Genomic DNA, 14,647 nt, shown 5'->3' on the forward strand with positions numbered 1-14,647 from the left:
ATGAAATATGGTGATAAAATATTGAGGATAAAATAACAAACAAAATATAAATAATAATTTCCAATATATACATATTAAATATTTTTTATGTTTTTAAGATTTATGTTTCGCAACTTAACAGTTCTGTCTCATTTATTTATAAAACATATTGGAAATTATTCAACAAAAAAATAATATAATCCCTATATATATATATATATATATATATATGTCCATCCATTAAAATTATAACTACATAAAGATATACATATATTGTAATATTTTTATTTTTCATTATTGTATTTGCTAAGCAATTTTGCCAGTAGGGTTATCATCTCAAAAGATAATTTCGAGGGTTTCATTTTAAGAATAGAAAATACTAAAGTCGAGTTATTTATTTTGTTTGTGGTTGATTATTATTGCATATTTTGTTTAACTTATTCAATAACGTTTTATTTGTTTAACTTATTCAATAATGTTTTATTTAACTTATTCAATAGTGTTTTATTTTTATTTTTATTTTTTTAATGTATGAACAAATTAGTCAAAAACGGGAATAATTTTTGAAATTGCAATTAAATATGTTAAAAAAATATTTTTTTTTATGAAATTTTAGTTTAAAAAAAAAAAAAAAAAATTATTTATATTTTAGCATTTCAGTAAGAAAAGAAATGGAAAATAAAACAGTAGATCATAATTTTCATTTAATTAAAGACTTAAAACCATTTTTAAATAACATTTCTTTACAATGTTTAATTTTAAAATATATAGATGACCCTCCAGATCATATAAATAATATAATAAAATATCATTACCATGTAGCAGACAAAAGTGGTTCTGTTATTTTATGCATTCCTCAAAATTTTATACAAGAAGAGTTAGAAAAATATAATATAGATATTTTAAATGATGATATTGATGATTCAGTAGAATTACATGAGAATAGAGAATTTGATACATTTGAAAATACTAATACACTAAACGATAAAATCCAATATAATCATAATATAAATAAAAAACCTAATAATTTAAAAATTATGAAATATTTTTTTCGAGTTGGTGATATTCTCAAAATTACTGGAGCTGTAACTACTTGGTCGATGGGGAAAATGGTATTTCGCAAATTAGTGAACAAATTGGAATAATAGTGTTTTTTTTTTTTTTTTTTTTTATGATAGTGTGTATATAGTACAAAATAAATATGTACAATTCTATACTAAATAATTTAGCAAATTTTTCACAAAATAATATTTATATATTTGTCTTATTTTTTTTGCTCTATTTTTTAGGTAATAATGCCAAATACAAGATCAAAGAAAAACAACTCTCAGGAAATTCGAGGGTCAATTGAAAGACTTGGCTTTTTTGTTATGAATATAAATGAAGAACCAAATATAAGTAATATAATAATTTCAACAACCGAAAAAAAATATCAAGATAATCGTCAATCAAATTATATAATTCGTAACAATGTTATAAATAAAACATTATATAATTTTAAAAAAAATAAATCTAGTAAATATGACATATTTCCTTTATTTAATAATGATAATATGCTATAAATTGGGTATACAAGTTTATAAAATTCGATAAAATTTAAAAAAATGGAAAATGATTTTTTTTCGTATTTTTTATAAGTTAACATATTTGCTGGATAGTTAAAATGTGTTCCAGCTTTTGTTTGTGATATATACATGTATTTTTTTTTAAGTCAATTTTTTATTCAAAAAAAAAAAAATGAATAATTAACCATTGTGAATATATATACAACATACAAGTTGTTGTCATAACAAGACGAACAATTTTTAGGGAATAGTAGAAATGTGATAATATAGCATAATTGAATTTTTTTATTTTTTTATTCTAATTTTTTATTTTTTTATTTTTTATTTTTAGCATATTGTTAGTATGATAATAGTTAAAAAAAAAAAAAAAAAAATGATAATTATGTGTAAGAATATAATTTGTCCAAATTATAAATCTAAAAAGAGTTTGCTTTTCATTGGGTCTGTTACTAAAGAATAATCATAATAATAAATATATTGTTCATCATGATTTAAGGTTGTAGTATATCCTATGGGGGCTTCACATTCATTACATAATATTCGATATTGTATTTCTATTCCATTTTGCCTTTTAATAGGTATTTTTTTATTTTGTGTTTTATGAAATTTTTTATTAATAAATTTAAATATTGGGAAAATTATAGAATTGTCAACATTTCTTATAGGCAATTTATTTATATTTATTTCACTTATTAAACAATTATTTCCACATAAAAAACAAAAATAAACTATAAATTCTGTTTCAAGTTTATTAATTGAACTATCTTTTGATGTATAATTTAATATTTTAAATTTTTTCTGCTTTGAATTATCATTTTGTGCTTCTTGATCGTTCTGAGCTTTTCTCTTAATATCAAGTAGGCTTATTTCGTCAGCAGCATTTTTTTCGTTAATATCATTTTTTTCGTTAATATCATTTTTTTCGTTAGCAGCATTTTTTTCCATTTTATAAAACTTCAAAGGAGTTATTTCAGTTGCTTTGCATTTTCATCTTTCGCTTCGTTACTGCTTTACCTTTTTAATTTATTTTATTATTCTTTTTTTTTTTTATTTTTTTTATTTTTTTTTTTTTTTTTTTTTTTTTTTTTACAATTTTTCATTCACACCCAACTTGGCAAAGCACAATGATTATTTTTGAAAAATTTTTAAGTTGGATTGTTTTTGAAAAATTTTAAGTTGGACTATTTTTATAATTAGTTATATTTTCAGTCAATTTTTTGTCATAATAAATAAACGGCCCGTCACATATATACATGTAGTAGTATATGTATGTGCATTGATACAATGCTTTATATGGGTATTATATTTTTATATATTAGGCATAAATTTTTATTAATAGATTTATTTTAGACGATTTAAAGACATTATAAATATAAGCAAAACATTTGCATATAATTTAGTAAAATATAAAGCAAAACATTTCATATAATTTAGTAAAATGTAAGATGACAACTTTATTTAAGGATGAAAAAAAAGGGAAAATGAAAAAAATATGATATTTATTTTGCTTGCGGATTTGTGATGGTATTATATAAATTATTAAATATTGGGACTAAATGTGTTTTTTTTGGAAATAAAATATTATAAAGTTGTAGCATTATATATGCATATATATATATATATTTTTTTTTTTGTGGGGCCTGATATTGGTATTATATAAATACAATAATTTGGCATCAGGTTTTTATACTTGCGTTTGAACGAAATGTATAAACAGTCAATAAATAGTTTGATGGTAAAAAAAACAATTTCTAAAAATGAGAGAAATATAATAAAAGATATATTATTAATTACAGTTATAGGGATAGTAGTAAAAATATTGTGTATAGTATATACAATAATATGTAGTAGACTTATAAATAATTATAAGTTTAGTCTGGATTTATTATGTTTTGGAAATGAGGGAAGTTTGTGGAAATATATTAAATATTTTTCTTATTGGGATGGAGAATATTTTTTAAAATTATCACTAAATGAAACAGAATATATATATGAACATAATCATGCCTTTTTTCCAGCATTACCCATAATTTTAAGAATTATACAAAAATTATTAAAAAATTTATTTCCAAATATTACTAGCTCTTGTTCAATTTATATTTTTTTAGCTATAATTACAAATTTGTTTTTTTTTACTATTGGTACTATTGGTATTTATTTATTCCCATTAATTTATTTTCAAAATGTGAAAAGAAAAGAGAGAGAACAAGATGACAATATAAAAAAAACGGAAAAAAAAAATGATGAAAATTCATTATATAATACATTAAATAATGATACTTGTTATTATTTATATCATATAAATAGTTGGGAAGAATGTAAACGTTTTAGTTTTTTTTTGTCTTTATTATATATTTTTAGTATTGGGAATATACACACAATTTCTTTTTATAATGAAAGTATTTTTAGCTGTTTTTCAATATGGGGATTTAATTTTTTAAAATTATCATTAAATAATTATAAGTTCAATTTTATTTTTGAAATATTAGCAGTAGTGTTTTTTTTTATAGCTTCTTGTTTTAGATCAAATGGCATATTGTTTTTAATACCGCTTTTTTTTTATAATTTATATTCATGTAAATTTGTTAGACATTGCGTTAAGTTATGGAAAATAAGTGTAGAAGATCGTCATGGCAATGCTGACCATGCTGACAATGCTGATAATGCTGATAATGGTGATAATAATAATGGCGATAATAATAGCGAGCTCGGGTGCAATAAAAATATAATATTTTCTTATTTTTGCACACAAAGAATTATATGCTTTTTAATATTTTGGTTAAAAGCATTATGTGAAGCATTAATTATAATATTTCCACTTTTTATTTTTCAGCTTTATTCATATCATTTATATTGTATAGAACATAATGATTTGTGGACAAATCAAAATAAAAAATTTTATTTTTTTTTAATAAATTTTTTTAAAAATCCAATCTCATATTTTAATATATGGAGTTATGATAATATACAAAAAATAAACAGACCATGGTGCGAAAAAGTTATACCTTTTTCTTATAGTTATATACAGAAAAAATATTGGAATGTCAAATTTTTAAAAATTATATTCGATCCAGATTTTAAGATATTTTATTCAGCACCTATATATTTTATATCATATCATAGTATAATTAATTTTTTTAAGAATAATAAATTTTACCCTTTCAAAACATTAGTTTTATATAACCCATTTTTTATGGCTATAACACATTTATTTTTTTTAACAACTTACATATTATTATTTGCTCATAATGAGGTTAGTGTTGTGTTACTACATAAGACACATATAATAAAATATATACACGCATTAGTTTAATATTTGCATGATATTTTTTATATAATTTTTGTATTATTATTTTTTTATTTATGTTTTTTTTTTTCACCTTTTTTCAGATTATATTACGATTAATTTTAGGCTGTCCCGTTTTCTACTTACATTATGCATATTTATTAAAATATTTTAAGAAATGGAATTTTCTTTTATTCATTAATTTGTTATATTTTTTTGTGGGCCCACCATTATTTGGAGCATATATAGCTTGGACGTAAATTATATTAAAAGTTTGGAAACATATTAAATTATTAGGGGAAGGATACTATAAAATAAGCATTTATTGCAAATATTCCCACGTATTTGTCTATATATTTTTTTTTCACATTTTTTTTCACATTTTTTTTCACATTTTTTTCGCGTTTAATAATTATAAAAGAGTATAAATGAATGTATACACAAAACTATATAACATTGAGAAATTCAAGGAGATGAAATAACGATAAAAATTAAAAAATTGAAAAATCACATTCATTCAAAGGGTGTGGTATGCACATGTATATATAATATGCTGCAGATTGTATCCCTTATATAATCAAATCATTTTTTATTTCAACTTTTTTTATTTTAGCTAGTTTTATTTTAGCTATATTTTTTTACTACATTTTTTTAGCTACATTTTTTTAGCTACATTTTTTTAGCTACATTTTTTTAGCTACATTTTTTTAGCTATATTTTTTTAGCTATATTTTTTTGCTACATTTTTTAGCTAGTTTTAAAATTGAGATTGACTCTTAGGATAATTTGGCTATAAATAAAACATTATATTTTTTGAATTTCAGGTTTGAAAAAGGTGTAAAATGATCATTTTTTTATTATCCTTGAATAGTGGATGGATGAATACTTTAAAAAAGTTAAATGGGATTTGTTTTTTTTTCTTCATATAAGCTACCTTTATTAAACATTCCGCCGAATGTAATTTGGTCTTTTTTTCTTGCTTCTTTTAATTTGGCTATACATAGCTCATAACTATTTCTAATATCTAAATTTTTTGGATTTAATGATGCAGCTTTATATAAATTTATTTTGGCTTCTTCTAAAAATCCAAAATTCATATTTGCAACTCCTAATTTATATAAACCTTTAACATTATTTTTGTCCAATTTAAGGACTTTCGATGCATGTTCAATAGCATTTGGATAATCTTTATTTTTATTGTAACAAGTAGATAAATTTAAATTACAAATAATTTGAATGTTTTGTTTTTTTTCTAATAATTCATCTTCCCATTCATCTGTGTGCATGAAATAGTCAAGAGCTTCTTTATATTTTGCAATGGCTTCATTTATTTCATTTTTTTTAAAAAATTCATTTCCTTCATCTTTTAATTCAAATGCTGCTTGTATTTTTTCCTCATCGGTATAATCATAAATATTTTTTTTAGCTTCTTTAAAACTTAATAATTCAATTTCAAAAATTAAAACACTATTTCCTGGAATAGTTTCTCCACATCCTTCTTTTCCATATCCATATTTACTATCCAAACGAACTGAACATTTTTCATTTTTTTTCATCGAAGCTACACATATATCCCATCCTTTAATAACTTCACCATTTCCTAAATGAAATTTAAATGGAACATCTCTCTGTCGAGATGAATCAAAAATTGAACCATCGCTTTCTAACTTTCCTACATAATGTACTGTAACTTCATTTCCTTTTTTTGGTACATTTTCTTCTCCTTCATCTCCTTTTCGTAATATTGTTTTAATTACCCCTCCATCATCTGTTAAATGAATTTTTTCTAGATTTTCAATATTTTCAATATTTTCCATTTTTAATATGCTTTATAAATTATATTCCATATGAATGATATATGAGGTATGTGTTTATCACATATATATTTATAGTATCATGCAACTGTTTCAATAATTTTGATAATATATATAACGAAAATAATATAAATATACTTTTGTAATATTTTAAGCTAAAATAATTTGGGGAGTGGAATCATGAAAAATGTTAAAAAAATTGAAAATAATAATAAAAATGATTCTTTAGAATATATAGAGGCCTTTATATAAAATATTTTTGTAAAAAAAAAAATAATATATGCAAAAATGTGAATTTTGTATATTATTAAATAAGAGGAAAAAATTATCGGGGATTATAGAATTGTTGTATCAATGAATGGAACACATATTTATTATATCCCTATTTTTAATACCTATTTTTATATGCCTATTTTTGTATACCTATTTTTAATACCTATTTTTAATACCTATTTTTATATGCCTATTTTTGTATACCTATTTATTGTATGCCTAAAGAGTGATGTTATTATAAGTGTAAATCGAATAAATAATGTTATAGGATGTAATATAGAGGAAGTATAAAATTATAAAAAAAAAAAACATATTCTTATTGTATTGCATTATTTTGAGGGAATGTACTTATATACAAAAAAATGTTGAAATAGTTTGTCGAAAAATTATACATGTATAACATTTGGTTTTGTAAGATTTTAATTGAATTTTATTTTCTTTTAAAATAAATATTTACACTACTACTACTTGATTATTATTTTATTTTTCAAATAAAATAATGAAAAAAAATGTATTTAAATTATCCAAAATAAACCCTGAAGAGCGATGTCACTTTTATTTGCGTGTATGTATAAGTGTAAAAATATATGTAACCCCCATTATTGTACGTATTTTTATAAATCATATAACATTATTTAAACGTTAAATATATTTTAAATAAAATTGCTGAAAATTATTTATCTACATTTAAGGAAATATTATTTTTATATTTCCAAATCACATGTTTTTATTTATTATATTTTTTTGTGGTACTATTGTAAGAGTATGAAATTGTATAGCCATAAGTTATGGGATAAATGTGTTTATTTATTGTATGATTGATACTATTGTGTTGTATCACAGTTTTTAACTTTTATTTTTCTTTAATATAATAAGTACAAAATAATATAAATAGCGTTCTACATGTTCATAAATAAATTTTAAAACATGCACAATTTAGCTAATATTGCATGAAAAATTATGACTTGGTCATAAAAAATAAGACACTATAACAATTTTTGTAGTTAAATAAATGAGGATAAAAAAATGCAATAAAACAAGCATTAATATATTGATACATAAAACATTGTGTTATATGAAATTTGCTTTAAAAAACATACATTTTAACAAACTATTTTTAACCTTAAATGTTCATATTGCTAATAAAAGGGATACATATATTTATAATATAAACAAAATAAATGAGCTATTAAATGGTTTAGGAACTTTTATTGTGTATTGATTAAATAGAGGAAACATATATAGGGATGTACATAATATGTATTAACTGCTTAGTGGCATTAAAAGGGAAAAAATAAACCTTTTCCCAATATGGGAAAATAAATTTGTTTGTTTTGTTCGGCTTTATTTTGTTCGGCTTTATTTTGTTCGGCTTTATTTTGTTCGGCTTTATTTTGTACGGCTTTATTTTTGAAGTTAATTCATGATAAATTATTGAATATGACTTAAAGAAATTACAATAAATGTGTGTATGACCATCATATTCAAAGTTGCACATATTTAAGCCTTTTTTTAATTATGTAGCAAGTTATTGAGAAAACAAAGACAAGCAGATATATATATGTGCATATATTAAAAATGGTTAAAAAAAGGAATAAACTTATTTTTACATTTTCCTTATACCTTAAAAATTTTCCCTTAATAAAAAAATTAGCATATATGTTATGAACGTGTATAAAATAAATAAAAATTATATGATACAGTATTTATATAATTAATTCATATATTAACAATATATAATCAATATGTTAATATGAAATAACATGCATAACAAAAAAAAAAAAAAAAAAAAATGTATAACATATATTATGCATATTAAAATATTTAAAAAATTGTAAAATATTACAATACAGTTCGCACACAAAATGTATTAAGAATATATAGTTTATTTATTTTTCTTAAATTTTTTTATCTTTTTTTATTTTTATAGTAAAATTAATAAAAATGAAGAAAATGTAATTTTGTAGCTTTTATTCCATTTTTTTTAATATGTATATAGATATATATGTTTTACATGTTCAAAAGATTGCATGTATGTTATTAGTTTAAAAATATATGCACAAATTAGTAAAATAACATTTTATGCGTTTGTTTAATTCTTATTCCTCCTTATATCTTTTATTTGATTTTGTCGCTTTAAAATGCATTTTTGATTTTATATTGTAATATATATGTAGAGTGCAATGTGTGTGTGTTTTTTTATAATTTTAATGTTCTTTAAATTATTGCCTTTTATGTAAAATTAATAAATTAAGAAAATAAATTAAAATTTAAAGGTGTATAAACAAATTATTATATATATAATATATTTTTGTAAATGTACATACACAAAAAGTAGTATGTTTGTAAAAGTGCATATTATATATACTCTATAATATATGCATAAATTATATGTCATTATTTTTTTTAAAGAAAAATATTTGCCTTATATATGTGGTATGCACATGTAAATATGTTGCCTAATATTTATGCATTCATATGAAAGTTTTAATAGCTATGTAAATAATTATGCATAGCCATTATATGTATATACATGTTTTAAGCAACTGTTTTAAAAAAAAAATAAAATACATTTTAATGTCTTCTGCTTTTCAATTCCCCCAATATATGGGTTATATGCATACTTGCTGATATGAAAAATTTGTATCCCCCCGTTGTTTATGTTATATATATATATACATATATATTTATTTATATACATATTTATTTATATATATATATTTATTTATTTATTGTACATGTGTGTGCCTTTTTTAATATAATAAAAATTTTTGTGATGATAATATTGGTATTGTAATATCGAAGAGAATATTTAATGTCTATTTGTCTGAATACGAAAATTGCATATATTAATATATTTGTGCATAATTTTTTTTGGTATTTTTGTACATTTTTATTCTATACTATAATTTATTATGTATTATTAAATGTGCAGAAACAGTTTTAATATTAAAAAAAAAAATATTTTTTTCATTTATAATAATCTGTATGATTTGAAGGATAAATTATATATACCTTTGTATGGCAGTATAGATATATTTATTAAATTTTAACTCACTAATTTATGTTAGATATATTTTCTGAAATAAAAGGAATGCTTTAAAAAAATAAAAATTGTTTTTTCAAATTTATTCAAAAAAAATGTTAAAATTAAAGAGTATATGTACAACACTTATAGGAGGAAAAATATATGAAATAAATGGAAAGACAATTAAGGAAGATAAATTAATATCTGAAGGGGCATATTCATTTGTTTATTTAGCAAATGATTTAAACACAAATAAAACATATACAATAAAAAAAACAATATGTCAAAATAAAGAAAAATTAGAAATGGCAAAAAAAGAAATAAATATATTAAAAAGCTTACCACCTCATAAAAATATAGTACAATATTATGGATCAACAATAATAAATGAAAATAATTATAAAATAGTTATTATGTTAATGGAATATTGTGAAAGAGGTAATTTATTAAATATATTTGAAAAGAATAAAGATAAAATAAAAGAATTTCATATTATTAAAATATTAAAAGATATAATAAGTGGTTTAAATTTTTTACACACACAAGAAATACCAATAATACACAGAGATATAAAATTAGAAAATATTTTATGTGATAAAAACAATGTATATAAAATATGTGATTTTTGTTCACATACAGTATCAAAATCATTTTTTCCTAATGATTTAAAAAAAAATGAATTAAATTTACTAAAATATGAGATTGAACGTGATACAACAATATATTATAGGCCACCAGAATTGATAGATTTATATTCAAATGGGGAAATATCTACAAAAGTAGATATATGGATGGTAGGATGTATATTATATTTATTGTTATTTGGATTTCATCCATTTCAAGGAAGTATTTCAACAAACATTAACAGAACAGATGATGAAAATGTAGATATAAATACAAGCAATAATAGTTTTTTGTCTATTTTAAATGGAAGTTTTGTAATTCCACATGTAACCAAATATTCAAAAAGAATTATATCAATATTATTAATGACATTGGATAAAAATCCTCAAATTCGAATTTCTTCTTCTACACTTTTGTTAATATTAGAAAATTATGGAGATTTGAAATCTTGGTTTATGCATATACCGTTAGATATTAAAAAGCTAGTTAATAAAATTTTTGAAAAAATAAATGAACTTAATATTAATAATAAAAATGATGAACTTATTGAAGTTTCAAGTGATAAAACAATAAATATTAAAATAAAATCACAAAGATATAAACAAAATTCAAATACAAATTCTTATAATGGTATTACATCTGCTAGTAATACTACTGGTGGGTTTTTTAAATATCTTACTCCTGTACTATTTAAGAAAAAAACATCTGATGTAATTTTATTAGAAAATAAAAAAAATAATACTAATAAAATTGAATCTAATACAAAACAACCAGAAGAAAAGGTTGAGGAGAAGAATAATATTCCTACTACAATTGTTGATAATTCAAATTTAGACAAAAATAAAAATGAAAAAGATAATGTTAAATTATTAAGTATCGAGAGTATTACAAAAGATGATTCTATAATGATAGATACAAATATAAATAATAGTCCAAAAGAAAATACTAATTTAGTAAAAGATCAAGCATTTATTAAAAATGTAGATAATATAAAAGATGCTGATAAAGATATAAATTTATTTGATTTGAATGAAACAATAAATACTAATATTAATGATAATAGTAAAAATGGAGAAAATACTACTATTAATAGTGACGGAGAATTAAATTATGATAATTTTAATTTTGCATTTAATTATGATAATTTAATTGATGAAAAAAATGTTGATTTATTTGAGATTGGATACAATGGAAACTTAGGATGTTTACATAAAAATAATATGAGCATGGGTTTTTTTGATTCTTCTTTTTCATTAGATAAAGAAAATAATAATATTGTTAATAAGCATAGTCATAATTTTAATGAACAAATTTTAAAGGAATCTTTATTTAATAGTGATTATTCTTCGTTAAATAACGTTTCAGATTATTTCGAAAAAAATTCAAACTATAACAATAACGGATTTAATAACAACGGATTTAATAACAACGGATTTAATAACAACGGATTTAATAACAACGGATTTAATAATATGGGCTATTTTGATAATAATAAAAATGACTCACCAAATTCCTTTCATTTTGATATTTCAAATAAAAAAACGGAAATAAAATATTCTTACGACACTAATGATTTTGTTTCTGAAAATCCAAAAAACAAAAATTTTATAGCATCAGATAAAAATGATAAATTTTCCGAACTTCTTGATGAGTTTCAAAAGATATCTATCAAATAAAATTAAGTCTTTTTAAAATTGATAAGACATTTCGTGTGTGCAGTTCAATCACAAATTATGTTATTTGGCTAGCTAGGTGTGTGCAAAAAAAAAAAAAAAAAAAAAGTACAAAATAAGCCTGTACCGTTAATGTTAGTAGTGCAATTTTTCGGGGGAATTAAATTATCAAAAATAAATTAATAAAAAAGGGGTAGATAATATATTAATTTTTTTGAAGCTAAAAGAGGAAAAGTTATAATTAGAAATGGATCTATAAGAAAATGATGCAACAAGTGGTATATTGATGAGTGTATCGTAATCGTGATGTTTATTAAAGTTCGCGGAAAATTTCGTGTCCACATAAGGCTTCAAACTGCGCTGGAAACTGGGTTGGCTAGCCACGTTTTACTTTCATCACTATCTACTATTTTATCCATCACTATCTACTATTTATCTACTATTTATCTACTATTTTATTGATTTTTTATTCTATTTATTTTTATTTATTAGCTTTATCGGCGTTGTTACCACCTTTTCAAGAGTCCTCTTGAATATGCGAAAGGAAAGTGTTACAAAGGTGTGTAATTCCTTCGTGTTTATATTCCGTTTTTATGCATGGTATAATTTGAATGGGTATATTTTTTTGGAGAAGGTATTTTTTTATTTGATAATTTTTATGTTTTTCCCTGGTAAGAATAACTTTGATTTGTTTGTTCATGCATTTAGAATTTTGTATATCCATTTCATGAATATTGTTTCGAATTTCATTTTTATAATTATTACTTGTGGTATCCCCCCAATTTGATTCCAAGTTTGCATTTGTTTTTTTTTCGACTTTTTTTTCGACTTTTTTTTCGACTTTTTTTTCGGCCTTTTTTTCGGCCTTTTTTTCAATTTTTTTTTCAATTTTTTTTTCATTTTTTTTTTCATTTTTTTCCCCATTTTTTATTGCCATTTTTTTTGTTATTTTACGGTGCAATTTGACCAACATGTTTAGTAACAACTCCAATTTCGAATTCGTTGGATAATATACATTTACAAAATTTAATTTTTTCAAAAGGAGATAACAACTTTTTCCCATACATACAACATAATTAAAATTGTTTCCAAAGTTTTGATAAAAAGATAAGACAGCACTATTGCTCATTAAGCAAACTATGGAATTTTTTTTTATTTTTATTTTTTTTAATTTTTTTTTACTATAATTTATACTTTTAGTATCATAGCAATTTATTCTCATAACATTAACATTTTTTATATTAGAATTTTGTTTTTTTTCTATATTCCATTTTTTAATATCTTCAAAATTTGACATACTAATAGCCGATGAGACCCAAACAACACCAATGAGATTATTATCAATGAGATTATTATCAATGAGATTATTATCAATGAGATTATTATCAGTGAGATTATTATCAACGAGATTATTGCTGTGTTTAAGATCAAACAGTTTTATTTGTTTTTGAAAATAATATAAAAATAATTCTCGTTTTAGAGTGTCTGCATTTGATATACTTGGGGTAAAAACAATATTAAAATTTTTCAAGCTTTTATTAATTTTGTTAAATTCATAATTATTTATATCATATATTTTTTTATTTTCTAAAGACATATTTTTATATATATTATAAAAATCATTTTTTTTTAATTTATTATTAATTATATAATTAGTTGATATCCCTATAGAAATTATTGGAATGTTAACAAGTTTATTTATTAGGTTTATATTATTTTTGTCTTTATTTTTTATGGATATACAATTTTTAGTATCATCATTTTGTATTATATATTTTTTTATATAATATATTAATAATATAATTACAAATCTGTATATTTTAGCAGCTTCAGGTGATGTTATTAAAAAGTGAAGATTATTTATTTTGTTTTTTTTTGCATTTACACAATTGGACATATATAAATTAGTATCATTTATATTTTGATTAAAAAGATAATGATGTGATATTTGTTTTATTTTATAATTTTTCACTGGAATTTTTATTATGTTATTGTTTCCATTTTGTTTATGTAATGAGGGTATAAAAAATAAAAACATAATTTCTGATTTTATTTTTAAACATAGACTAAAAATCGGGAAAATAACGAGGATACATAGAAGACCCTTTTTCATAATATTTATAGCCAAATCAGGAAAAAAAAAGAAAAAAAAAGAAAAAAAAAAAGAAAAAAAAAGAAAAAAAAAAAGAAAAAAAAAAAGAAAAAAAAAATTATTTATGTAGAAACCTGATAAGTATAATGAACATTGTCAACAAATGGCTAACTGTGTTATAAGTATATGTTTGTATGGAATTTTATTTTTTGCATAAAGATATAATTTTTTTTTCAAATTAATTTTTGTGTGTACAAGGGTTATTTTGTTTTAGTTGTGTTTTTATGCCAATATAATAAATTTAAAAAAAATA

General features: G+C 21.0%; 6 protein-coding genes across 6 annotated transcripts; 3 read left to right on the top strand and 3 right to left on the bottom strand.

Annotated features, from left to right (window-relative positions):
- Positions 1–650: 650 nt before the first annotated feature.
- PY17X_1462700 (conserved protein, unknown function) lies at positions 651–1,541 on the top strand (the record flags this gene model as incomplete). Its single annotated transcript, XM_022957714.1, has 2 exons — positions 651–1,091; positions 1,269–1,541. The coding sequence occupies 2 exons, from the start codon at positions 651–653 to the stop codon at positions 1,539–1,541; spliced, it is 714 nt and encodes a 237-aa protein (XP_022813058.1).
- Positions 1,542–1,952: 411 nt separating this feature from the next.
- Positions 1,953–2,489, bottom strand: PY17X_1462800 (conserved protein, unknown function; the record flags this gene model as incomplete). Its single annotated transcript, XM_022957715.1, has 1 exon — positions 1,953–2,489. One exon carries the CDS (start codon positions 2,487–2,489, stop codon positions 1,953–1,955), a length of 537 nt encoding a protein of 178 aa, XP_022813059.1.
- Positions 2,490–3,249: 760 nt separating this feature from the next.
- PY17X_1462900 (GPI mannosyltransferase 2, putative) lies at positions 3,250–5,090 on the top strand (the record flags this gene model as incomplete). Its single annotated transcript, XM_022957716.1, has 2 exons — positions 3,250–4,797; positions 4,935–5,090. 2 exons carry the CDS (start codon positions 3,250–3,252, stop codon positions 5,088–5,090), a joined length of 1,704 nt encoding a protein of 567 aa, XP_022813060.1.
- A 636-nt stretch (positions 5,091–5,726) lies between these two features.
- PY17X_1463000 (uncharacterized protein) lies at positions 5,727–6,647 on the bottom strand (the record flags this gene model as incomplete). The annotated part of the gene is made up of 1 exon (XM_725140.1): positions 5,727–6,647. The coding sequence occupies one exon, from the start codon at positions 6,645–6,647 to the stop codon at positions 5,727–5,729; it is 921 nt and encodes a 306-aa protein (XP_730233.1).
- Positions 6,648–10,058: 3,411 nt separating this feature from the next.
- On the top strand, positions 10,059–12,245 carry PY17X_1463100 (serine/threonine protein kinase, putative; the record flags this gene model as incomplete). Its single annotated transcript, XM_022957717.1, has 1 exon — positions 10,059–12,245. One exon carries the CDS (start codon positions 10,059–10,061, stop codon positions 12,243–12,245), a length of 2,187 nt encoding a protein of 728 aa, XP_022813061.1.
- Positions 12,246–12,759: 514 nt separating this feature from the next.
- PY17X_1463200 (uncharacterized protein) lies at positions 12,760–14,355 on the bottom strand (the record flags this gene model as incomplete). The annotated part of the gene is made up of 1 exon (XM_722485.2): positions 12,760–14,355. The coding sequence occupies one exon, from the start codon at positions 14,353–14,355 to the stop codon at positions 12,760–12,762; it is 1,596 nt and encodes a 531-aa protein (XP_727578.2).
- Positions 14,356–14,647: the final 292 nt, after the last annotated feature.

This window comes from Plasmodium yoelii, assembly GCF_900002385.2.
Source record: "Plasmodium yoelii strain 17X genome assembly, chromosome: 14".
Classification (NCBI taxonomy): domain Eukaryota; phylum Apicomplexa; class Aconoidasida; order Haemosporida; family Plasmodiidae; genus Plasmodium; species Plasmodium yoelii.